Below are 26,977 nucleotides of genomic sequence, written 5' to 3'. Positions count from 1 at the left end.
TATAGTGCTTTCAAATTTGAGAAATCTACAATGGGGCTCAATAGCAGATATTGGCACCAAAAAGCACTTTCACCTAGAAACTGCATTCACACTGTTTCAAATTCAGCTTACTGTGGAGACACATGCTGGAACTTTTTACTTTGAAATGTTTTGTAGTTTCTGAGTTATTTAACTTAAACGCCCAATGCATTCTCAATGGCAATAGCACAAACTTTGGCATGTTACTAGTCCTACATACTTACACCTAGAAACCCCATTCAAACCTATTTAGGTTCATCTTACGGTGGACATGTTTGCCTGAAAAGGTATCTTTGAAATGTTTCATAGTTTTAGCATGCCGTATTTCATCATTTTTGAGGATTTGAAAAAAAGACGAAAACGAGGATTTGAAAAAAAGACGAAAACGAGGATTTGAAAAAAAGACGAAAATCACTCCGAGACGATGGGCTATAGCCCATGGTCTCGAACGGCATACTATAGCATGCCGTTTTCCATCATTTTTGAGGATTTGAAAAAAATACGAAAATCACTCCGAGACCATGGGCTATAGCCCATTGTCTCGGAGTCATTTTCGTCTTTTTTTCAAATCCTCGTTTTTCATCATTTATGACCATGGGCTATAGCCCATATCGGACGGCATACTATAGCATGCCGTTTTTCATCATTTTTGAGGATTTGAAAAAAGACGAAAATCACTCCGAGACCATGGGCTATAGCCCATCGTCTCGGAGTCATTTTCGTCTTTTTTTCAAATCCTCGTTTTTCATCATTTATGACCATGGGCTATAGCCCATATCGGACGGCATACTATAGCATGCCGTTTTTCATCATTTTTGAGGATTTGAAAAAAAGACGAAAATCACTCCGAGACCATGGGCTATAGCCCATTGTCTCGGAGTCATTTTCGTCTTTTTTTCAAATCCTCGTTTTTCATCATTTATGACCATGGGCTATAGCCCATATCGGACGGCATACTATAGCATGCCGTTTTTCATCATTTTTGAGGATTTGAAAAAAAGACGAAAATCACTCCGAGACGATGGGCTATAGCCCATGGTCTCGAATGGCATACTATAGCATGTCGTTTTGCATCATTTTTGAGGATTTGAAAAAAAGACGAAAATGACTCCGAGACGATGGGCTATAGCCCATGGTCTCAGAGTGATTTTTGTCTATTTTTTTTTAATCCTCAAAAATGATGAAAAATTGCATGCTATAGTATGCCGTCTGAGTCCATGGGCTGAACTTGAACCGACGACCTGTGGCTCACATAGACAGCAGCTTATCACAGAGTGCCACCATGCTCTCTGAGAATCTCATCAGCTTTCCATCTCTTTCCAGTTCTCTTCTGGAAGTTATTCTCCAAAACATGCTGCAGAGTGAAAGTAGGAGGAACTCAGCTGGATTTGAACTCACAACCTCTGGCTCGCATGGACGTCATCTTAACAAGGGTGCCACTGAGCTCTCAGTGATTTTCAGGTTGTAAGTTGTTCTTCTTGGTTTCACTTTTCAAATGGGGCCTTGGGATCATGTACAGAGCATTTGAATGGTGCTGTGCATCAAAGGTGTCTTTAGTGCTTTTAAGTGTTATCGTGGATGTTAATCAGATAATACAGAGGAGAAACCATGACAGGACACAGACAGCCTCCCCATTGGTGGATGTGATCCTGGCAGCCAGCCCAGGTGTGTTCTGGTCCTGTTGATTGAGCTGAGAAGGACCTATAAACCTTCAAGGTTTATAGGTCCTGCTCTGCTCAATCAACAGGACCAGAACACACACTCGTTACTTTTCTTCCAGTTTATTATACTCGTCGTCACGCTACTAGTCCTACATACTTACACCTAGAAAGCCCATTCAAACCTACTTAGGTTCATCTTACGGTGGACATGTTTGCCTGAAAAGGAATCTTTGAAATGTTTCATAGTTTTAGAAATATAGTGCTTTCAAATTTGAGAAATCTACAATGGGGCTCAATGGCAGATATTGGCACTCAAAAAAGCACTTTCACCTAGAAACTGCATTCACACTGTTTCAAATTCAGCTTACTGTGGAGACACATGCTGGAACTTTTTACTTTGAAATGTTTTGTAGTTTCTGAGTTATTTAACTTAAACGCCCAATGCATTCTCAATGGCAATAGCACAAACTTTGGCATGCTACTAGTCCTACATACTTACACCTAGAAACCCCATTCAAACCTATTTAGGTTCATCTTACGGTGGACATGTTTGCCTGAAAAGGAATCTTTGAAATGTTTCATAGTTTTAGCATGCCGTATTTCATCATTTTTGAGGATTTGAAAAAAAGACGAAAACGAGGATTTGAAAAAAAGACGAAAATCACTCCGAGACGATGGGCTATAGCCCATGGTCTCGAACGGCATACTATAGCATGCCGTTTTCCATCATTTTTGAGGATTTGAAAAAAAGACGAAAATCACTCTGAAACGATGGGCTATAGCCCATGGTCTCGAACGGCATACTATAGCATGCCGTTTTCCATCATTTTTGAGGATTTGAAAAAAGACGAAAATCACTCCGAGACCATGGGCTATAGCCCATCGTCTCGGAGTCATTTTCGTCTTATTTTCAAATCCTCGTTTTTCATCATTTATGACCATGGGCTATAGCCCATATCGGACGGCATACTATAGCATGCCGTTTTTCATCATTTTTGAGGATTTGAAAAAAAGACGAAAATCACTCCGAGACCATGGGCTATAGCCCATCGTCTCGGAGTGATTTTCGTCTTTTTTTCAAATCCTCGTTTTTCATCATTTATGACCATGGGCTATAGCCCATATCGGACGGCATACTATAGCATGCCGTTTTCCATCATTTTTGAGGATTTGAAAAAAAGACGAAAATCACTCCGAGACCATGGGCTATAGCCCATCGTCTCGGAGTCATTTTCGTCTTTTTTTCAAATCCTCGTTATTCATCATTTATGACCATGGGCTATAGCCCATATCGGACGGCATACTATAGCATGCCGTTTTTCATCATTTTTGAGGATTTGAAAAAAAGACGAAAATCACTCCGAGACGATGGGCTATAGCCCATGGTCTCGAACGGCATACTATAGCATGCCGTTTTTCATCATTTTTGAGGATTTGAAAAAAAGACGAAAATAACTCCGAGACCATGGGCTATAGCCCATCGTCTCGGAGTAATTTTCGTCTTTTTTTAAATCCTCGTTTTTCATCATTTATGACCATGGGCTATAGCCCATATCGGACGGCATACTATAGCATGCAGTTTTTCATCATTTTTGAGGATTTGAAAAAAAGACGAAAATCACTCCGAGACCATGGGCTATAGCCCATGGTCTCGGAGTCATTTTCGTCTTTTTTTTTTAATCCTCAAAAATGATGAAAAATTGCATGCTATAGTATGCCGTCTGAGTCCATGGGCTGAACTTGAACCCACGAGCTGTGGCTCACATAGACAGCAGCTTATCACAGAGTGCCACCATGCTCTCTGAGAATCTCATCAGCTTTCCATCTCTTTCCAGTTCTCTTCTGGATGTTATTCTCCAAAACATGCTGCAGAGTGAAAGTAGGAGGAACTCAGCTGGATTTGAACTCACAACCTCTGGCTCGCATGGACGTCATCTTAACAAGGGTGCCACTGAGCTCTCAGTGACTTTCAGGTTGTAAGTTGTTCTTCTTGGTTTCACTTTTCAAATGGGGCCTTGGGATCATGTACAGAGCATTTGAATGGTGCTGTGCATCAAAGGTGTCTTTAGTGCTTTTAAGTGTTATCGTGGATGTTAATCAGATAATACAGAGGGGAAACCATGACAGGACACAGACAGCCTCCCCATTGGTGGATGTGATCCTGGCAGCCAGCCCAGGTGTGTTCTGGTCCTGTTGATTGAGCTGAGAAGGACCTATAAACCTGAAGGTTTATAGGTCCTGCTCTGCTCAATCAACAGGACCAGAACACACACTCGTTACTTTTCTTCAAGTTTATTATATTATACTCATCGTCACGCTACTAGTCCTACATACTTACACCTAGAAAGCCCATTCAAACCTACTTAGGTTCATCTTACGGTGGACATGTTTGCCTGAAAAGGAATCTTTGAAATGTTTCATAGTTTTAGAAATATAGTGCTTTCAAATTTGAGAAATCTACAATGGGGCTCAATAGCAGATATTGGCACCAAAAAGCACTTTCACCTAGAAACTGCATTCACACTGTTTCAAATTCAGCTTACTGTGGAGACACATGCTGGAACTTTTTACTTTGAAATGTTTTGTAGTTTCTGAGTTATTTAACTTAAACGCCCAATGCATTCTCAATGGCAATAGCACAAACTTTGGCATGTTACTAGTCCTACATACTTACACCTAGAGGTTCATCTTACGGTGGACATGTTTGCCTGAAAAGGTATCTTTGAAATGTTTCATAGTTTTAGCATGCCGTATTTCATCATTTTTGAGGATTTGAAAAAAAGACGAAAACGAGGATTTGAAAAAAAGACGAAAACGAGGATTTGAAAAAAAGACGAAAATCACTCCGAGACGATGGGCTATAGCCCATGGTCTCGAACGGCATACTATAGCATGCCGTTTTCCATCATTTTTGAGGATTTGAAAAAAATACGAAAATCACTCCGAGACCATGGGCTATAGCCCATCGTCTCGGAGTCATTTTCGTATTTTTTTCAAATCCTCGTTTTTCATCATTTATGACCATGGGCTATAGCCCATATCGGACGGCATACTATAGCATGCCGTTTTTCATCACTTTTGAGGATTTGAAAAAAAGACGAAAATCACTCCGAGACCATGGGCTATAGCCCATGGTCTCGAATGGCATACTATAGCATGTCGTTTTGCATCATTTTTGAGGATTTGAAAAAAAGACGAAAATGACTCCGAGACGATGGGCTATAGCCCATGGTCTCGAATGGCATACTATAGCATGTCGTTTTGCATCATTTTTGAGGATTTGAAAAAAAGACGAAAATGACTCCGAGACGATGGGCTATAGCCCATGGTCTCAGAGTGATTTTTGTCTTTTTTTTTTAATCCTCAAAAATGATGAAAAATTGCATGCTATAGTATGCCGTCTGAGTCCATGGGCTGAACTTGAACCGACGACCTGTGGCTCACATAGACAGCAGCTTATCACAGAGTGCCACCATGCTCTCTGAGAAGCTCATCAGCTTTCCATCTCTTTCCAGTTCTCTTCTGGAAGTTATTCTCCAAAACATGCTGCAGAGTGAAAGTAGGAGGAACTCAGCTGGATTTGAACTCACAACCTCTGGCTCGCATGGACGTCATCTTAACAAGGGTGCCACTGAGCTCTCAGTGATTTTCAGGTTGTAAGTTGTTCTTCTTGGTTTCACTTTTCAAATGGGGCCTTGGGATCATGTACAGAGCATTTGAATGGTGCTGTGCATCAAAGGTGTCTTTAGTGCTTTTAAGTGTTATCGTGGATGTTAATCAGATAATACAGAGGAGAAACCATGACAGGACACAGACAGCCTCCCCATTGGTGGATGTGATCCTGGCAGCCAGCCCAGGTGTGTTCTGGTCCTGTTGATTGAGCTGAGAAGGACCTATAAACCTTGTTTATAGGTCCTTCTCAGCTCAATCAACAGGACCAGAACACACACTCGTTACTTTTCTTCCAGTTTATTATACTCGTCGTCACGCTACTAGTCCTACATACTTACACCTAGAAAGCCCATTCAAACCTACTTAGGTTCATCTTACGGTGGACATGTTTGCCTGAAAAGGAATCTTTGAAATGTTTCATAGTTTTAGAAATATAGTGCTTTCAAATTTGAGAAATCTACAATGGGGCTCAATAGCAGATATTGGCACCAAAAAGCACTTTCACCTAGAAACTGCATTCACACTGTTTCAAATTCAGCTTACTGTGGAGCCACATGCTGGAACTTTTTACTTTGAAATGTTTTGTAGTTTCTGAGTTATTTAACTTAAACGCCCAATGCATTCTCAATGGCAATAGCACAAACTTTGGCATGTTACTAGTCCTACATACTTACACCTAGAAACCCCATTCAAACCTATTTAGGTTCATCTTACGGTGGACATGTTTGCCTGAAAAGGTATCTTTGAAATGTTTCATAGTTTTAGCATGCCGTATTTCATCATTTTTGAGGATTTGAAAAAAAGACGAAAACGAGGATTTGAAAAAAAGACGAAAACGAGGATTTGAAAAAAAGACGAAAATCACTCCGAGACGATGGGCTATAGCCCATGGTCTCGAACGGCATACTATAGCATGCCGTTTTCCATCATTTTTGAGGATTTGAAAAAAATACGAAAATCACTCCGAGACCATGGGCTATAGCCCATCGTCTCGGAGTCATTTTCGTATTTTTTTCAAATCCTCGTTTTTCATCATTTATGACCATGGGCTATAGCCCATATCGGACGGCATACTATAGCATGCCGTTTTTCATCATTTTTGAGGATTTGAAAAAAACCGAAAATCACTCCGAGACCATGGGCTATAGCCCATCGTCTCGGAGTCATTTTCGTCTTTTTTTCAAATCCTCGTTTTTCATCATTTATGACCATGGGCTATAGCCCATATCGGACGGCATACTATAGCATGCCGTTTTTCATCATTTTTGAGGATTTGAAAAAAAGACGAAAATCACTCCGAGACCATGGGCTATAGCCCATGGTCTCGAATGGCATACTATAGCATGTCGTTTTGCATCATTTTTGAGGATTTGAAAAAAAGACGAAAATGACTCCGAGACGATGGGCTATAGCCCATGGTCTCGAATGGCATACTATAGCATGTCGTTTTGCATCATTTTTGAGGATTTGAAAAAAAGACGAAAATGACTCCGAGACGATGGGCTATAGCCCATGGTCTCAGAGTGATTTTTGTCTTTTTTTTTTAATCCTCAAAAATGATGAAAAATTGCATGCTATAGTATGCCGTCTGAGTCCATGGGCTGAACTTGAACCGACGACCTGTGGCTCACATAGACAGCAGCTTATCACAGAGTGCCACCATGCTCTCTGAGAATCTCATCAGCTTTCCATCTCTTTCCAGTTCTCTTCTGGAAGTTATTCTCCAAAACATGCTGCAGAGTGAAAGTAGGAGGAACTCAGCTGGATTTGAACTCACAACCTCTGGCTCGCATGGACGTCATCTTAACAAGGGTGCCACTGAGCTCTCAGTGATTTTCAGGTTGTAAGTTGTTCTTCTTGGTTTCACTTTTCAAATGGGGCCTTGGGATCATGTACAGAGCATTTGAATGGTGCTGTGCATCAAAGGTGTCTTTAGTGCTTTTAAGTGTTATCGTGGATGTTAATCAGATAATACAGAGGAGAAACCATGACAGGACACAGACAGCCTCCCCATTGGTGGATGTGATCCTGGCAGCCAGCCCAGGTGTGTTCTGGTCCTGTTGATTGAGCTGAGAAGGACCTATAAACCTTGTTTATAGGTCCTTCTCAGCTCAATCAACAGGACCAGAACACACACTCGTTACTTTTCTTCCAGTTTATTATACTCGTCGTCACGCTACTAGTCCTACATACTTACACCTAGAAAGCCCATTCAAACCTACTTAGGTTCATCTTACGGTGGACATGTTTGCCTGAAAAGGAATCTTTGAAATGTTTCATAGTTTTAGAAATATAGTGCTTTCAAATTTGAGAAATCTACAATGGGGCTCAATAGCAGATATTGGCACCAAAAAGCACTTTCACCTAGAAACTGCATTCACACTGTTTCAAATTCAGCTTACTGTGGAGCCACATGCTGGAACTTTTTACTTTGAAATGTTTTGTAGTTTCTGAGTTATTTAACTTAAACGCCCAATGCATTCTCAATGGCAATAGCACAAACTTTGGCATGTTACTAGTCCTACATACTTACACCTAGAAACCCCATTCAAACCTATTTAGGTTCATCTTACGGTGGACATGTTTGCCTGAAAAGGTATCTTTGAAATGTTTCATAGTTTTAGCATGCCGTATTTCATCATTTTTGAGGATTTGAAAAAAAGACGAAAACGAGGATTTGAAAAAAAGACGAAAACGAGGATTTGAAAAAAAGACGAAAATCACTCCGAGACGATGGGCTATAGCCCATGGTCTCGAACGGCATACTATAGCATGCCGTTTTCCATCATTTTTGAGGATTTGAAAAAAATACGAAAATCACTCCGAGACCATGGGCTATAGCCCATCGTCTCGGAGTCATTTTCGTATTTTTTTCAAATCCTCGTTTTTCATCATTTATGACCATGGGCTATAGCCCATATCGGACGGCATACTATAGCATGCCGTTTTTCATCATTTTTGAAGATTTGAAAAAAACCGAAAATCACTCCGAGACCATGGGCTATAGCCCATCGTCTCGGAGTCATTTTCGTCTTTTTTTCAAATCCTCGTTTTTCATCATTTATGACCATGGGCTATAGCCCATATCGGACGGCATACTATAGCATGCCGTTTTTCATCATTTTTGAGGATTTGAAAAAAAGACGAAAATCACTCCGAGACCATGGGCTATAGCCCATGGTCTCGAATGGCATACTATAGCATGTCGTTTTGCATCATTTTTGAGGATTTGAAAAAAAGACGAAAATGACTCCGAGACGATGGGCTATAGCCCATGGTCTCGAATGGCATACTATAGCATGTCGTTTTGCATCATTTTTGAGGATTTGAAAAAAAGACGAAAATGACTCCGAGACGATGGGCTATAGCCCATGGTCTCAGAGTGATTTTTGTCTTTTTTTTTTAATCCTCAAAAATGATGAAAAATTGCATGCTATAGTATGCCGTCTGAGTCCATGGGCTGAACTTGAACCGACGACCTGTGGCTCACATAGACAGCAGCTTATCACAGAGTGCCACCATGCTCTCTGAGAATCTCATCAGCTTTCCATCTCTTTCCAGTTCTCTTCTGGAAGTTATTCTCCAAAACATGCTGCAGAGTGAAAGTAGGAGGAACTCAGCTGGATTTGAACTCACAACCTCTGGCTCGCATGGACGTCATCTTAACAAGGGTGCCACTGAGCTCTCAGTGATTTTCAGGTTGTAAGTTGTTCTTCTTGGTTTCACTTTTCAAATGGGGCCTTGGGATCATGTACAGAGCATTTGAATGGTGCTGTGCATCAAAGGTGTCTTTAGTGCTTTTAAGTGTTATCGTGGATGTTAATCAGATAATACAGAGGAGAAACCATGACAGGACACAGACAGCCTCCCCATTGGTGGATGTGATCCTGGCAGCCAGCCCAGGTGTGTTCTGGTCCTGTTGATTGAGCTGAGAAGGACCTATAAACCTTCAAGGTTTATAGGTCCTGCTCTGCTCAATCAACAGGACCAGAACACACACTCGTTACTTTTCTTCCAGTTTATTATACTCGTCGTCACGCTACTAGTCCTACATACTTACACCTAGAAAGCCCATTCAAACCTACTTAGGTTCATCTTACGGTGGACATGTTTGCCTGAAAAGGAATCTTTGAAATGTTTCATAGTTTTAGAAATATAGTGCTTTCAAATTTGAGAAATCTACAATGGGGCTCAATAGCAGATATTGGCACCAAAAAGCACTTTCACCTAGAAACTGCATTCACACTGTTTCAAATTCAGCTTACTGTGGAGACACATGCTGGAACTTTTTACTTTGAAATGTTTTGTAGTTTCTGAGTTATTTAACTTAAACGCCCAATGCATTCTCAATGGCAATAGCACAAACTTTGGCATGTTACTAGTCCTACATACTTACACCTAGAAACCCCATTCAAACCTATTTAGGTTCATCTTACGGTGGACATGTTTGCCTGAAAAGGAATCTTTGAAATGTTTCATAGTTTTAGCATGCCGTATTTCATCATTTTTGAGGATTTGAAAAAAAGACGAAAACGAGGATTTGAAAAAATGACGAAAATCACTCCAAGACGATGGGCTATAGCCCATCGTCTCGGAGTCATTTTCGTCTTTTTTTCAAATCCTCGTTTTTCATCATTTATGACCATGGGCTATAGCCCATATCGGACGGCATACTATAGCATGCCGTTTTTCATCATTTTTGAGGATTTGAAAAAAAGACGAAAATCACTCTGAGACGATGGGCTATAACCCATGGTCTCGAACGGCATACTATAGCATGCCGTTTTCCATCATTTTTGAGGATTTGAAAAAAAGACGAAAATCACTCCGAGACCATGGGCTATAGCCCATCGTCTCGGAGTCATTTTCGTCTTTTTTTCAAATCCTAGTTTTTCATCATTTATGACCATGGGCTATAGCCCATATCGGACGGCATACTATAGCATGCCGTTTTTCATAATTTTTGAGGATTTGAAAAAAAGACGAAAATCACTCCGAGACCATGGGCTATAGCCCATCGTCTCGGAGTCATTTTCGTCTTTTTTTCAAATCCTCGTTTTTCATCATTTATGACCATGGGCTATAGCCCATATCGGACGGCATACTATAGCATGCCGTTTTCCATCATTTTTGAGGATTTGAAAAAAAGACGAAAATCACTCCGAGACCATGGGCTATAGCCCATCGTCTAGGAGTCATTTTCGTCTTTTTTTCAAATCCTCGTTATTCATCATTTATGACCATGGGCTATAGCCCATATCGGACGGCATACTATAGCATGCCGTTTTTCATCATTTTTGAGGATTTGAAAAAAAGACGAAAATCACTCCGAGACCATGGGCTATAGCCCATCGTCTCGGAGTCATTTTCGTCTTTTTTTCAAATCCTCGTTTTTCATCATTTATGACCATGGGCTATAGCCCATATCGGACGGCATACTATAGCATGCCGTTTTCCATAATTTTTGAGGATTTGACAAAAAAAGACGAAAATCACTCCGAGACCATGGTCTATAGCCCATGGTCTCAGAGTGATTTTTGTCTATTTTTTTTTAATCCTCAAAAATGATGAAAAATTGCATGCTATAGTATGCCGTCTGAGTCCATGGGCTGAACTTGAACCGACGACCTGTGGCTCACATAGACAGCAGCTTATCACAGAGTGCCACCATGCTCTCTGAGAATCTCATCAGCTTTCCATCTCTTTCCAGTTCTCTTCTGGAAGTTATTCTCCAAAACATGCTGCAGAGCGAAAGTAGGAGGAACTCAGCTGGATTTGAACTCACAACCTCTGGCTCGCATGGACGTCATCTTAACAAGGGTGATTTTCAGGTTGTAAGTTGTTCTTCTTGGTTTCACTTTTCAAATGGGGCCTTGGGATCATGTACAGAGCATTTGAATGGTGCTGTGCATCAAAGGTGTCTTTAGTGCTTTTAAGTGTTATCGTGGATGTTAATCAGATAATACAGAGGAGAAACCATGACAGGACACAGACAGCCTCCCCATTGGTGGATGTGATCCTGGCAGCCAGCCCAGGTGTGTTCTGGTCCTGTTGATTGAGCTGAGAAGGACCTATAAACCTTCAAGGTTTATAGGTCCTGCTCTGCTCAATCAACAGGACCAGAACACACACTCGTTACTTTTCTTCCAGTTCATTATACTCGTCGTCACGCTACTAGTCCTACATACTTACACCTAGAAAGCCCATTCAAACCTACTTAGGTTCATCTTACGGTGGACATGTTTGCCTGAAAAGGAATCTTTGAAATGTTTCATAGTTTTAGAAATATAGTGCTTTCAAATTTGAGAAATCTACAATGGGGCTCAATGGCAGACATTGGCACTCAAAAAAGCACTTTCACCTAGAAACTGCATTCACACTGTTTCAAATTCAGCTTACTGTGGAGACACATGCTGGAACTTTTTACTTTGAAATGTTTTGTAGTTTCTGAGTTATTTAACTTAAACGCCCAATGCATTCTCAATGGCAATAGCACAAACTTTGGCATGCTACTAGTCCTACATACTTACACCTAGAAACCCCATTCAAACCTATTTAGGTTCATCTTACGGTGGACATGTTTGCCTGAAAAGGAATCTTTGAAATGTTTCATCGTTTTAGAAATATAGTGCTTTTAAATTTGAGAAATTCAGAATGGGGGTCAATGGCATATTTTGGCAAGTAAAGATTTGAGTGGGGTTTGAACCCACAATCTCCAGATCATGCAGCCAGTGTGCTAAGTCACTGATCTACTACTGATCTACTTGCTACCTGCCACAATGCAGTCTGCTGTTCCCTTTGAGTACAACATTGATACAAAAATAAAATACAAAAAATAAAATAACAGGAGATTTGTCTATTGTTTCTTTTGCTGTTGTTTATCTCTAGACATTCGAATGTTTATGCACCACAATGAAAACAAGTCTCTCTGGCTCTTCTGTCAGCTATTCAGCCTTTTAAGACCAGCATGCACAGTGGCTCACTGGGTACAGAGCCTGCCTGGGAATCAGGAGGCTGCAGGTTCAAGTCCTGGCTCTGACATGGTGTCCCAAAATCATGAAAATTTGACATATTATATTATGCCGTTCCAAACCATGGACTAGAGTATGTAGTTTTTTCATGATTTTCATATTTTTTTCAAATCCTCCAAAATCACGAAAAACGACATGCTATAGTATGCCGTCCGAAAAAAATTATAACTTTGGCATGCTACTAGTCCTACATACTTACACCTAGAAACCCCATTCAAACCTATTTAGGTTCATCTTACGGTGGACATGTTTGCCTGAAAAGGAATCTTTGAAATGTTTCATCGTTTTAGAAATATAGTGCTTTTAAATTTGAGAAATTCAGAATGGGGGTCAATGGCATATTTTGGCAAGTAAAGATTTGAGTGGGGTTTGAACCCACAATCTCCAGATCATGCAGCCAGTGTGCTAAGTCACTGATCTACTACTGATCTACTTGCTACCTGCCACAATGCAGTCTGCTGTTCCCTTTGAGTACAACATTGATACAAAAATAAAATACAAAAAATAAAATAACAGGAGATTTGTCTATTGTTTCTTTTGCTGTTGTTTATCTCTAGACATTCGAATGTTTATGCACCACAATGAAAACAAGTCTCTCTGGCTCTTCTGTCAGCTATTCAGCCTTTTAAGACCAGCATGCACAGTGGCTCACTGGGTACAGAGCCTGCCTGGGAATCAGGAGGCTGCAGGTTCAAGTCCTGGCTCTGACATGGTGTCCCAAAATCATGAAAATTTGACATATTATATTATGCCGTTCCAAACCATGGACTATAGTATGTAGTTTTTTCATGATTTTCATATTTTTTTCAAATCCTCCAAAATCACGAAAAACGACATGCTATAGTATGCCGTCCGAAAAAAATTATAACTTTGGCATGCTACTAGTCCTACATACTTACACCTAGAAACCCCATTCAAACCTATTTAGGTTCATCTTACGGTGGACATGTTTGCCTGAAAAGGAATCTTTTAAATGTTTCATAGTTTTAGCATGCCGTATTTCATCATTTTTGAGGATTTGAAAAAAAGACGAAAATCACTCCGAGACGATGGGCTATAGCCCATGGTCTCGAACGGCATACTATAGCATGCCGTTTTTCATCATTTTTGAGGATTTGAAAAAAAGACGAAAATCACTCCGAGTCCATGGGCTATAGCCCATTGTCTCGGAGTCATTTTCGTCTTTTTTTCAAATCCTCGTTTTTCATCATTTATGACCATGGGCTATAGCCCATATCGGACGGCATACTATAGCATGCAGTTTTTCATCATTTTTGAGGATTTGAAAAAAAGACGAAAATCACTCCGAGACGATGGGCTATAGCCCATGGTCTCGAACGGCATACTATAGCATGCCGTTTTGCATCATTTTTGAGGATTTGAAAAAAAGACGAAAATCACTCCGAGACCATGGGCTATAGCCCATCGTCTCGGAGTCATTTTCGTCTTTTTTTTTTAAAAAGATCTGAACCCATGACCTTGTGGTACAAAGGCAAGAGCTCTAACAGCTGAGCTATCTGGACACAATCAGTTGTAAACAGCAACATCATTCAGTGTTTTTAATAACAATCACGTGTGTCCTGGTTTTGGGTATCATCTCTCAAAATAGATTGTTTTTTAGATGGTCTGCACAGGGGACAGGTGTTAATTATGTGTTTGGCAGACTGTTCAGGCTCACCACATTCATATACTGCACTGACTTTAGATATTGTTCTATGAACACTGTAATAGAATAAAAGAAACACAGCACATTTATTTAACCAATATGTTATTTTCTTTATTTATTTTATTAATTTCTAACATTACAAGGGGCTGGGGACACTGGGCAGACACTGGGTAGGCACTGGGGAGGCACTGGGGGGACACTGGGGGGGACACTGGGGAGGCACTTGGGGGATACTGGGGAGGCACTGGGGGGACACTGTTGGAGCACTGGAGGGACACTGGGAATGCACTGGGGGGACACTGTGGATGCACTGGGGGGACACTGGGGGGCCTCCCCAGTGCCCTCCCAGTGCTTCCCCAGTGATGGAAATCATGAAAAAAAACGACATACTGTGAATGTGGAAAGTGACTGGTGAAGTGGCTGGCGTTGACTGTTTGCCATTTCACCTCCCAATGAATGGACCTTCTTTGTTCTGTGATGTTATGGGTGTTTGAGTTTTTAAATGAATAAATGGGGGAAATGTTGAGGAAGTTTGGAATGTACTAAGCTGTTTTACATTTAAGGACATCAAATCACTCTATGAGCAGCTGTTTTCTGTCCCATTGTTATCTCTTTTGACATTTGACCTGTGGTTCCTGGGGATGGGCTGAAAGTGTCGTATATCCGTGGTGGTGGTAGCAGTGTAGGCTATAGGCCTATAAGCTCTCCTACTTGTACTGTTCCTTGAGTCAGCCTGGGTTTTCTATTACAATTCAATTAAATTCACAATGACAGGTCATGTAAGTTTGGCTCCTTACCAGAGTAAAAACGCTCAGTCTAAATTCTTGTCTTGCCTCATTAATGTATTGTCCTTCTGAGCATGTACTGTACCCCCTTTAACATGAAATGAAATGAAATGAAATCTATATTTACCCAGGGTATCTGGGCTAAGCTCAAGAACTTGTTTCCAGCCAGGCCCTGCTCATAGAACACATTTCATCGTAGTGGTTGATGCCTTGTTCAAGGGCATTTCAGCGGTGGTAATTTTAACGTGTCGGACGGCTGGTTCGAACTGGGAACCTTCCGGTATCTAGACCGCGCCGCTATCCGTTCGGCCACCGCTGCCACAACACAACACCATTGTGAAGTGCTTTGAGTAAGCACGTACTGTAGTGCATAGAAAGGTGCTATACAAATGCAATCCATTATATCACATCATTTCTGGTCTCCCGCTGGACGATCAGAAAGGACTACCGCAGCGACTATGGGCCGTGGCTCGAGGAATAAAGCTTGTTTTGACCAGAAATGCCACTTGGGACACCTTTGGAGATAAAGGTGATTGAAACTCATTAAACTGGGAAAGCAGCCGTTACATTTTAGACTATTGCTTTGGCTATTAAAAAAATCACACCCGTGTGAACTGAGTGGTGTAAGGTCTTATATAGACTGATCAGCTGTGGTCTGACGTAATGAAATCACACCCGTGTGAACTGGGTGACCATAGCAACCATGCTCATTTTTTGGTACGAACAGACAGACAGACAGACAAGTAAACTAACAAAGCCAGTTGTAGGAGTGGTTTACACCACTCAAAAATTGCAGATCAACAAGTTTAACATTTTGAAAAGTGAGAAATACTGATTTAGTAAGCATTTGTAGAATAGGCGTCATGGTCTTAATGGGTTAAACCAAGCCTTGCTATAACTAAAGTCCAAGTATGAAACTGCAGCTGTAGACTCAAATCATTATATCAGCTTGCATATTGTACCTTAGTGGGGCTTTCTGTAGTCACGTTTGCAGTCTCTAGTCATGGTGCGGTGGAGGAGATGAGAGCAGGCTTAGTGTCCCATTGGCCGTATAGGACTAGTCGCCCATTGGCTTAGAGGCCAGCCAATCATGAAAATCTCACCATTAGATCATGTGACTACAGTCCGATCATTGATCAGCTCTGCAAGCTGAAAGTACAATATTTTAACCCATTTAGACCCGAGGCAGATCCTCAAACAAAACAGGAACCTTCAAATTATTTTAAAAATTAAATATAATTAAAAAGAATTATGTTGCTACATGTCTAGCAACAACTAATGAGTCAGAGGTAGCTCCCGGATTGAACAACGTATAGTTAGGATAACTTTGTTTTTTTTTTCAACCAAGGGTCATGTTTTAGAGAAAGTAAAAGATGGGTGTTCATTTTTTTTCCATTTGCTGCCTTCTTTAGTTTTGGCGATTGACAGGGGGTAGGGGGCATTCGAACATGAGGCTAAATATGCATTTCTTTTTTTATTGAATAGTCCTACTAGACCCCCATCTGGCCACAAAAGATCACGGGAACTACTGGTGTGAAGGAGATGACAAACTGACAAATTGAGCCTACAACACAGTATGGGAGCCCCAGGTACCTCTACACCAGTAGATCCCATGATCTTTTGTGGCCAGATATAATTTCCTGGGGTCTAGGAGGATTATAGTAAATAATTAAAAAAAAGAAACTATAAATTGTAGTAAAGAAATGCATATTTAGCCCCATGTTTGAATGCCCCCACCCTGTCAAATCACTAAAATGAAAACTTCACCTTTTACATTCTCTAATAACCTAAAACATGAACCTTGGTTGAAAAAAACCCCCCCAAAGTTGTCCTTTAAAAACAGGTCTAAATGGGTTAACATCAATATTGAATTTCACCTTCTTACTTAAAAAAATCTTGACTTCCAATGTTTCGTTTTGCAGCACATAATGGCAAATGTACATATCAGGCCAAATCTTTGATTCTGTTGAGGCTCTAAGCTCAGGGAATGCATTTCATGGCAACATTGAACCTCACAGTTTACAATTGGCCTAGTAGTTCCACATGCATTTCCTTCTGTATACAAAAACCAGCCGTTCGTTAATCATTTGGGAATGGGCAACACTTCCCCATAAAAGGAAATGGAATGCTTCTCAAGTCATGTTAGACACTACCATTAGCCTACTCCAAGCATGTGGAAATGCTTTCCGCCACAAGTTTCTAAGACAAATTCATAACCCATTGTGCCTTCTGGTAAACACAGCAGCCTTTTAGAATTCAGACACAGGATTTTGGGCCAGCCTTTCATTACAATAAACTTCAGGCAGACAAAGAAAAAAAATTAAGATCAAGACATTTATTAAGAAGATTCTATTTTTTGAACAGGGAATTGGTCCAGTGAATTGGTCCAGAAGAGATCTGCTCCGTTTGATGCTGGGTTGAGCGGTTACTTCTGCGCCCTGGAACAAAGTACTTTGGTCACTCACTGTACGCAATAAAAGTAATACAATTAGCAGAGTTCTTTGCACAGACAAACGGATAGTGTTTCACAAGTACTAGCCAGGGTTTATCGCCATGCTGGCTTGTGGTGGACATTTGTCAACATTTAATTGTAAACATACAAAGAGTGAACAATAATATCAGCAGAAACACAAAGAGCTAGCCCTGAATGGCTACATAACTGTAAAATGGAACCAAATTGACCCATTTGGTTCCATTTGAGTTATGGGGTCCTTGCAAATGACATTTGAGAACCACTAGAACTAGTTTGACTCCCAATATGCAAAAATTAAAAAAATATCCAAAATTTGCCACAGACAAGACCAAGTCTTTGCCACGGACACATTTGTCCTTGTACGGACATACAGTATTGATGACCACTGGTACTAGCATGCATAAATGCTGTGCTTGTCATGCTATATTAGACCACAAATCTACATAATCATAAAGGAATGTGCCTTTGAGCATTGTGGCATACAGGATTAGGATCAGCTGGGGCATGCATCATAGTAACAGTTATGCTGCAGTTTCTTGTCCTTACCCCTTTTTAGTCCACTTTGCGACTTGGCGTTTCTCACGTTTGCAAGGCTTCCACACTGGCCACTGCAGATGCCATCTACCCGGTTGTTAGTCTCACAAATCACTGCGTCACAGTGAACATAAATCTGCAGTTCGAGAATTGAATACACAGGCATCTCAAGCTGTTAGACTCTTGTGAGCATCTACAGATTAACCTGGCTTGGATTTTATGTTGCACGAGAAAACAAAACAGCTGTTCAGTATACCTGGTCTTCCAGAACATCACTCTTAGTAAAGGTAAACATCTTCATAGAGAAGCGTTTTACATGGCCAGGGAATGCAGCCCTTGTGTGACTCTTAATGGGGTGAAAGACTGTCACATAGCTGTCGTCAAGGTTCCCACACCTAGTTAATTGAGAAAATCATGAACACAAGCATGTATATAAAATGTAGAGAGGTTTACAAGTTTAAAAACATTCAACATTATGATCAGAAAGCAATAGTAGCATGCCATGTCTTCCAAGTATTCATATCAATAGTTATTGCTTTACCCATCTACAATGATGTCCCAACTTGGTAAAGAAGTCCTGTTTTCATGTAGAGTAGCCCAGCAGTTCTCCAAGATGAGCTCTAACTGAGGTTCAGCAGACTCCAGTTCCACCTCAAAATACAATGACTCCCTTAGGTACTTCACTACTGGGTAATCATGTGTTTGGTAGAAGTGTTCATATGATGAATCTGAGGTCAAAATAAAGATAATCACTGATATAGTGGCAAGAGTAAATAAAGTTGGATCACTGGTAAAGTGGTGTAGAATATTTACCAAGTAAAATGCATTTGCTCAGTAACTTGGACTTACATGCATCTACATTTTGTAGTTCATAACTACATTGGGACAAGATCACTTGGACCTTTACATCCAGAGTATACAAAACAGCTGGATATGAGGTCAATTTGTATACTATAGTTTCAAGTTCTTACCCTGAGCAAGTCTCATTTGTACCGACAGCTGTCCTGACCCAGGCTCTGCTGTAGGTTCAGTATCCCGTGGTCTATAGTGGAATGCCATCGTCTTCGTATCATGGACCAAATAGAAGCAGGAAATTGTGTGCCTGTAAGTGCAAAGGGTATTTAAGGTCTACAGCAGGAACTCACAGATTGACACAGATTACAAACAGGATAGGAGTCTTTATACCTGTACTCAACTGGTGGAAACGTTTGAGATTTGGATTGAGATTTGGATGAACGATGCATGCTCTTCTCATCAAGGCCAATTTCATTCTCATACAGTACGTAGTTGTCAGAGAACTACACGTGAGAGGAATAAAATGAAAAAAATAAGGTATTGTCTCCTGAACCAACAGTATTCATAATACATGTGCAACAGCCAGAGCCAAAGTGACGTTGTGGTTTAGCGCAGGGGTTCTCAACGTTTTTGGCTGGGGACCCCCGGAAATGCTTTGGCCATGTCTCGCGACCCCCACCCCACCACCAATACAAATTGACCTCTACAATAACCATAATAGAGAAAATACATCATAAATAAATACTGAAAACAGATATAATCATTAAGGAACGTTTATGCATGCACTACGTGTACTATGTAAACTCTTACTTTCCATTGTCCAGCCATTCAGTTGGGTTAAATGTAGGCATCAAGTGGGGTTAGATATGATTCAATGTAGGAATTAGGTCAGAGATGGTTAAATATATTAATAAAAAAAGGTAGCGTTTTAGTTAGGGATTAGATAAATGGTTAACGATAGGTATGGTTTGCAGTGGTTAAGGTCAGTAAGATCTGGTAAGGTTTGCAGTAGTTAGTCAGTAAGATCTGGTAAGATCTTACAATGATAATGAGTGACCTAAACTCCCATATTTAGAGTTTATATGAATCGTGTACCGGATAAACCAAAATGAAAAGTAAAAACTATTTGGGGGACTCGTACCTTTCTAGTGGTCCTACAGGAATCAACAGTGAAAGAGAAATATGCAAAGCGGTCATCACTGAAAACTGGTTTGCAGGATGGGTCCTTCAATGTCAGCCAACTAGGGATTAGCGTATGGGCAGATTCCACTTTCACAGCCAGCGCAGTCACAGTTCCATTAGCGTGACACTCTGAAAAGAGTCTATTAGTCAGCAATTTCCTAGACCAGCAAACAAAAATGCAACAAATTTGATTTGACACATTACCAGTTGTGGTCAAAGGGAAGTTGCAGGCCAGAGAGAAATCAGCAAGATTCCACTCCTTGTTGGGCTCCCACAGAAGCAAGTCAACTCTGGCTTTGACTGATGAGGACTCGATCAGCTGTAAACAAAGATTTATAGCCAGTGCCATCATCAAGGTCATGTTATAATCTCTCACACTGCGCTATAGCCTCAACCTACCTCAAATGCTATGTCAGAGGAGTTGTATGGCACCACAAGACTGAAGTGTGTGCCATTTTCAGTGCGTTTGTAGATCTCTGCCAGCTCAAGAGTCAGCTCCCGATTGCCAAGAATGGCCTGGAAGTTGTGGCCCTGACTCCCATATTTCACACTGATGTAAAACATGTTCTGGTCACAGGTGCCAGTGACGCTAGGTAGAACTAAAAACAAGTAGGACACATTGCATTGTACATAATCATGTTAACCAAAGACCTGCTCTTCACGGTTGTTTTTTAAGTTAATATTTGTCATCAACCACAATAGTTATTACAGTGCAGCTCACTAAAGAAATGGCAATAAGCACTAATAAGCCCAAACTCTAAATGAGCTAAATTAACACTTTGATGAAGAGATGTACACTGCTACACAGAAATATACAATTTAAAGAAATCAATATTGGGAGGTCATCAGGAACACTCATGAAAACTCATGGCATTAGCTGCATGAGAAATACATACATATCACATTAGTAATTCCCAAAAGGTAGACAGAAGCCACATGAGCTCACCAACATCCCGCAGAGATCGCTCCACCTCTACTGTGTAAGAGAAGGGAGTTTGCTCAGGCTGAATGACAAGCCCGTATGTCAGCGACAGGAAGTAGACTGTAAACCAGGGTTCAGGGTTCTGTGAGAGAAATAAAAATGTATACAAAATGTAACCATACATAAGAGTAAAATCCTCAGATTAAAAATAAATTAAATAAAAGTGATGTTGTACTTTAACGTATGACGTAAAATTCTCCATTCATTGTCAATGGGAATCTAATGTTTGTGTATGACAAAGTTTGTGAACATATACTAAAAGCTGGATATAGGAGGGGCTGGCACCCCTCAAAATCTTGTTGATGAGGTCACTGCTATGAAGGTTTCTGAACTGTCCACAGCCCTACTCTTGACAGAACGAGTAGAAGAAAAGTGTACCATATGAGCATTAATGAGGACCAATTATATGAACATAAGTTGAAAATGGGGGAAGTTGTTCTCTAATTAAGGGTCTTATACACAGTTACACAAGTCATCAACTGTACATACATGTTTCAGGACGGCATGGTCAGAGAAGGGCACTTGAAGAGAGAAGGTCTTGGAGCCATTGGAGTGTGTGTGGTAATGGACATGGAAACCCTTGTCATTGCACTCATCAACAGTGAGCAACCCACTGGAAAAGGTGATGTTCACCAGCTCCACATCATGGAGAAAGTTCCCCAAGGTGATCCTAAACACTCCCTCAGGGATGGTATCTGGAACATAGTCTACTGGAATTTTCATAAACCCAGAAATGGTGATTAGTATAAACTTGAATAAATAACTTAAATGTTATGTATAGGCTTAATCGATAATAAAAAGAAACTCCTTGGGCTAAAAACTGCCATAGCCGTCATCACAAATGTGATGAGGTCAGCACATTTTGGAAAGTGGCTAATGGGCAAGTCACATATTATGCTAATTACTCAACATGCACCTTTTAGCAACCAAGCTTAATCTCATTTTCTAAGCCTATAGATGACATTTGAATCATACAAGTTTATACTAACCAACATTTCTGGGTCTAACATGGGACTTATGGGAGCTTCCAGTAGACTAACAGCAGCAAAGTGGTGGGTTGAAATCAAAGCCAATTTGTAAGTAAACTATTACTTTGAGTAAAAGTGAATGTTTATCACGATATGGCCACATTTTTTTTTTATTAAAGACTACATTTGTAAAATTGAACATTTGTTTATACCATTTGCCAAGGGTTGAGCTTAACCACTTAAACCTTATATACGACCGAGGACCCCCATGGCTCTATACTAGGTCTGCTAGCATTTCCCCTCTACACCAAATCTGCAGAAAATAGCAGACCTACAATCTCCAGATGCATTGCTAGTTTGCAAATCTGTCATTAGTGGGATGCTAGCATTCATGCGATTAAAAATGGGTATTTCTCTACCAAGAGACTTACTGTCATAGAAGTGCAGAGGCCGGGGCATCATAGGGGTGGTAATGGGGTACAGCACCTTATATTTGGTATCAGCCTGGGTGTCTTCCGACCACCAGAGCAACTCCAGCATTGGTTCAACCGTGTAGGTGATGTGGTACTGGTTATCTGGGGCATGACTCTGCAATAATTCATGTCACATTAATAAAACATGCAAATAGACATACCCTAGAATGAGCCACATCAACAGTCTATCCACAGTGTCTGAACCTTGTAGTAACCATCCGGTGATCCAATTGGAAGCTCTGTGATGATGTGAGATTCTGTAGCAGACAGCGTGTAGCGGCGGGCAGCCATCTGAGTTTTAGCGAGTCTCTGACCATTAATTCCCATGTGCATTTCAACGATTTTGATGAGACCATTGATTAGTGGTGTTATACTCCGAGGTACATGCCAGGAGATCATATTCTCAGTAAAGAGCACACCACCTATTGCAGAAAAAAAGGTTAGTACTGCAGTACACCTTGTTAAATTGATAAAACTCAGTTTATTGTAAAAGACTCACCTACAGGACATGCAGCTGCCGAGTTGATAACTATGATATCATTTGGCAATTTATAATATGTGCTCACTTTGAAAACCTCCATGGGAACTCCAGCCACCTAAAGAGTACATTTAAAGTGACTTTATAAGAAAAGAAAACATGCAGAGACTGAGTGCAGGGAGGAGGCTTGGTTGCTCAATGCTTACAGTCTCAGTGTAAGTCCTTGCTGTGTTGTATGCGCTTCGTAAAACCAAGCGGCTAGGGGTGGTCATGGCGCCAACGCCAGCTTCTTGAGCGTCCTTCAGCAACATCCCCACTGGCTCAGGAGTGTGAAATGTCATCTTCCAGATACCATGAGCAGCACCAGTTGTCTGCAGGAGAAAAAATTATATATATATATATATATATATTTTACAACCCCCAAATCAGTGGTTTTTGACTCCTTTGAGACACAAAATAAATAAAGATATCTAAATAATACAAAGCCTCAAACTAGTAGCCTACACCAGGAACTGCTTTGAGTTTAGAGTCATCTTGAAGTTTCATATCCTGGGCTTCCTGGCCCTCATCTGTAATGTCAGGCACGAGGTTTGACACCTTAAAAAAACAAAAACAAAAAATAAATCATTAAACTCACCATTTTAGATATTTTAAATATGGTTTTGCATCTTAATATCTGATCCCATTGTTGAGTGACTTACTTCCATATAATTTCTATCACAAAGAATCTCCTCCGAGCGCCAACGCGGTTCTTTACAAATTTTAGAAATGTTATGAGTAACGACATCTGATGTAGTTGTGTTGTACATTTGGAGTCTCAAGCGAACATTAAATGTCTCATCTTCCTAGGAAAACAGAAATGCAGAAAACAAAATGCAGCAGGTTTAGCTCTTCAGGTGCGTTACTCCACCCTTCCACCCCGACACACACCCCTCCATGAGTCAGTGATATAAAATTATACAAAACTTGTATTCTTGGTTTTTTTACATACATGATTGTCCACATAACAGCCCATCAAGGATGCATAGATTCTGGTGTTACCCCATGGGTCAGATTCCATGCTATATCCACATTGAGCAGCCATGATTGGTGTTAAATGCATGCGTTGAGAACCATCTGGGAGGGAGTGGGGAATTGGAAAGCATTAATAAACATTACAAGGATTGGTTTTGGTGACCCAGATATTAAGAATGAAGACACTCACTGACGGCTCCAACTTCTAATTGGTTCCCCGCAGCAAGAGCCTTGTCTAATGTCAACCTCATGACATTTCCCACACAGTCAGACTTTAAACCACTGCCTGTTTTGAGGAAACGGATGATTAACTCAGATACCATGAAAACACTCCCATCAAAAAAGGTATGATAGGAGTGATTTGTTAGCTCATATTAAACTTGAGGTATGATTCAAGTGATTTATTAGCTCATACATAAAATGACTTGAGGTATTAAAATACATGTTTAGTATGAATTAAGCACTTACTTGGCTGTGATTTTGAACTTATACTTGGCCTTGCTTGAAGCAAGAGGACTACTGCAGCAATCAAAATCCACGACATGCTAAAATAAAAAAGACACATCAAGTCTACAATGATGTTACAATGGCTTGTGGAAAAACGTATGCTAAATTCTTCACAAACACTTACACACTCCCAATTCTCCTCATAATAAAGATAAGTAGGCCTAGTCCCACAAAGTGAATAAAAAGCACTGGCAGAGCCTTACACAGTGCTTGGTGAAATCGCTAATTCCTCAACAGCTGTTTTATGTTTCAGTGATTCACAATGCACAGGTGACAAAGATCAGTGATAGGCTAGCCGCTACACAAGCCTCCTCTGAGAGGTGGGAAGCCTGGTGACGCAAGGTTACTCCTTGAGTAGCCCTATCACTGCAAGTCTACTTAATTGGGACAGTTTGTATGTGTGTGTACCTTAGAGTATATACACACTAAGGTGTGTACCGGTGTACCTACCGGCCGGGTATGGGAAGTATAATTATTTACAAAGGATAAACATCCCTGGCTATATGTGCATACTTCGTCAACATAATCATTAGCCCAAGAAACTGCATGAATAATGCTAGTATGCTACTTAAGAGAAATTGAGATTAGGTTATTTTTTGTTTTATTATGCAAGTATGTAATGTATGTAAGATTGTAAGGGATCAACTCTTTAGTGAAGTGTCCTATTTCTAGATGATTGATTCTATTGAAGTCTACTGTAAATTATTAAATGCTTTAGGAATGCTTTAGGCTTTTGCAGATGTTATGCATACTTTGCATCTAGAGATATTAAGACAGAATATTTTGTTTAAGACTTGTAAAATTACTTAAGGTCTGACCACTGAAACTGTACTTTTGGCGTCTTATAAACCCATGCAAATAAATAGGACACTGTCATCAAAAACACTTTTATTGCTGTATTTAGGCGCCGGCGGTGGCTCAGGGGTAGAGTGGCCGGATGGTAACTGCAAGGTTGCCAGTTTGAACCCAGGCTCCCCCAGAGTTAGTGTCGAAGTGTCCTTGAGCAAGACATCTATGTAAAGCGCCTTGGATTAAGGCGCTATATAAATGCACCATTTACCATTTATTTACAAACTCAAGAAATAGCCCACACCTTATTGTTACGGTACCACATTTACTAGGTTTTACTGCAGAGATGAGTTCTGTGGGTAGATTTTGAAAACTGAAGCTGGTGAGTTATGTGACAAGGAACGGTCTACACTTGGCCACAAACTATTAAAGGGTGTGATGATACTGCAATGTGCATACGTAGCCTATAATAGTATACTGTAGATCTTGTGTTTTCATTATTAAATATAATTCTTGTAAGAATTATTAGCCGTGTGTATTCTCAACAGCACTGCAAACAAGGATCAATCTCAATGATTTTCGAGAATAAATAGGTTTCAATTAATTATTGCTTATGTATATTTTTTGCGTGTTATTAGCATGGAACCTTTTTGTCATGATTATTGTTCAAGTCATTTTTAAAATAAATTCTTACATTTCTGTGCAGCTGAAATATATTAATTTGTATCAGCGCCCCATGACGAACAGATATTAAACATTTAATTTGCTCATTTTTAGATTGAAAACATTGAAAAGTTAAGTCTTTGGTCTATTTCTATTACATTCAGTATCCTCTATTGATCTTGTGCTGCTGGTCCAGCAATGTTTGCTGTAGGCTAATTTTGGCATCTTGGAAATCTGGATCAAGCTGTAGGGCCTGCTGAAAGTCGCTCTTGGCATCTTCGAAAAAACCTGCAAAAGACACAATTTAAATGTGAATATACAGTACTGTCTTCAACACAGTGTGTTGACTTCACTGTTTAAGATACTGTGAGCATTTGAATTAATTGGGTGTGTATACAGCTCCATCTAGTGTCTAAAAAAAAGGATAGCAGCTTATGTCACTCCAGTCTGTAATAAATGCCCTTTCAAATGTCAAAGTCACAGTGTGTCAGACATTACCCATACCCAATCTATAACGAATTAGTCCTCTGTTGTAGTATGGCACCTCGAATTGACCATCAGCCTGCATTGCTTTAGTATAGTCTTCCATTGCCTCGTAGAAATCCACCCTGAAGTATTTTATTTGCCCGCGATTGTTGAAAGCATGAGCCAGCTTGCTAGCTTGACATTTTCTGTAAATAAGGGAGAGCCTGAGGTTAATACAACTATAGTGTAAATGCCATACAATATAAAAGTTAAAACTATACTGTGCAGCAGCTTTCTGTCCAGTTAGCTGGTGGCTACTAGTGGCTAACTATAACCCCACTGCAGAGTGATAAAGCTGCGCAAGTAGCAACGCATATACGGTATATACCCCATGTGCAAGCAGGATGAGATAAATGTTGTGTAAAGTTCTTCTGCCGGTTGGAAATTCTGTTTCTTAAACTCGGCGTGAGCCTTTTCGATAGTTTTAGAAAGATCTTCTCCTTCCATGAACTTAAGTGTTGCGGTATGTTTGTTTACTTTCTGTCTTTAACCCAGGAAGGAAATGACGACATGTCATGATCGAGTGACATTGGAAAGACTATCCAATCAGGTTTTAATGCGCTCATTAGAGGGATCGTACCGTTATACAAGTCCGGACAGAGCCTTGGTTAAAAAAAAGCGCTCATTTGTAAAGTTCCCTAAACTTACAGTATTATTATCGGCATTTATCTGTGTTTATACAAGATGTGTTTACCTGGCTTCTGATGTGGACATATAGCCTAGACTATTTCAGTAGACAAATATGGTTGATTGTTTATTAA

The 26,977-nt window shown here is 40.3% G+C and overlaps 2 protein-coding genes across 3 annotated transcripts in view; both read right to left on the bottom strand.

Moving 5' to 3' along the window:
- The window catches only part of zpax1 (zona pellucida protein AX 1), a 190,801-nt gene extending 166,299 nt beyond the window's left edge, over positions 1–24,502 (bottom strand). Inside the window, exons 1-21 of one of the 2 annotated variants that reach the window (XM_079526634.1) lie at positions 24,364–24,502; positions 24,201–24,277; positions 23,923–24,018; positions 23,710–23,834; positions 23,420–23,563; positions 23,223–23,315; positions 22,925–23,089; positions 22,740–22,836; positions 22,445–22,662; positions 22,199–22,355; positions 21,289–21,509; positions 20,764–20,881; positions 20,217–20,416; positions 20,022–20,136; positions 19,777–19,946; positions 19,026–19,138; positions 18,812–18,942; positions 18,382–18,568; positions 18,097–18,235; positions 17,853–17,976; positions 17,194–17,271 (exon numbers count right to left, since the gene is read on the bottom strand). In XM_079526634.1, the coding sequence (XP_079382760.1) occupies positions 17,194–17,271; positions 17,853–17,976; positions 18,097–18,235; positions 18,382–18,568; positions 18,812–18,942; positions 19,026–19,138; positions 19,777–19,946; positions 20,022–20,136; positions 20,217–20,416; positions 20,764–20,881; positions 21,289–21,509; positions 22,199–22,355; positions 22,445–22,662; positions 22,740–22,836; positions 22,925–23,089; positions 23,223–23,315; positions 23,420–23,563; positions 23,710–23,834; positions 23,923–24,018; positions 24,201–24,277; positions 24,364–24,383 (2,788 nt within the window). In that variant the 5' untranslated portion in view covers positions 24,384–24,502. Of the gene's footprint in view, positions 1–17,148; positions 17,272–17,852; positions 17,977–18,096; positions 18,236–18,381; positions 18,569–18,811; positions 18,943–19,025; positions 19,139–19,776; positions 19,947–20,021; positions 20,137–20,216; positions 20,417–20,763; positions 20,882–21,288; positions 21,510–22,198; positions 22,356–22,444; positions 22,663–22,739; positions 22,837–22,924; positions 23,090–23,222; positions 23,316–23,419; positions 23,564–23,709; positions 23,835–23,922; positions 24,019–24,200; positions 24,278–24,363 lie in introns of those variants that run through there. The other variant, XM_079526633.1, reaches the window with a different exon arrangement.
- Positions 24,503–25,770: 1,268 nt separating this feature from the next.
- Positions 25,771–26,699, bottom strand: ttc32 (tetratricopeptide repeat domain 32). Its single transcript, XM_079526810.1, has 3 exons — positions 26,545–26,699; positions 26,196–26,362; positions 25,771–25,979 (listed from the first exon to the last, which is right to left on the bottom strand). Exons 1-3 carry the CDS (start codon positions 26,661–26,663, stop codon positions 25,852–25,854), a joined length of 414 nt encoding a protein of 137 aa, XP_079382936.1. The 5' UTR covers positions 26,664–26,699; the 3' UTR covers positions 25,771–25,851.
- Positions 26,700–26,977: the final 278 nt, after the last annotated feature.

Source organism: Electrona antarctica, assembly GCF_951216825.1.
Source record: "Electrona antarctica genome assembly, chromosome: 17".
NCBI classification, from domain to species: domain Eukaryota; kingdom Metazoa; phylum Chordata; class Actinopteri; order Myctophiformes; family Myctophidae; genus Electrona; species Electrona antarctica.
Note: the sequence above shows the minus strand (reverse complement) of the source record. Positions and strands in the feature narration are given on the sequence as shown.

What these genes read in the sequence shown, in the direction of transcription:
- ttc32 (XM_079526810.1), bottom strand. Translation starts at nt 26,663, where the DNA reads ATGGAAGGAGAAGATCTTTCTAAAACTATCGAAAAGGCTCACGCCGAG. An exon ending in TCATCCTGCTTGCACATGGG is followed by an intron (nt 26,363 to 26,544) that starts GTATATACCGTA and finishes CCTTATTTACAG; the next exon opens with AAAATGTCAAGCTAGCAAGC. An exon ending in ACTAATTCGTTATAGATTGG is followed by an intron (nt 25,980 to 26,195) that starts GTATGGGTAATG and finishes TGTCTTTTGCAG; the next exon opens with GTTTTTTCGAAGATGCCAAG.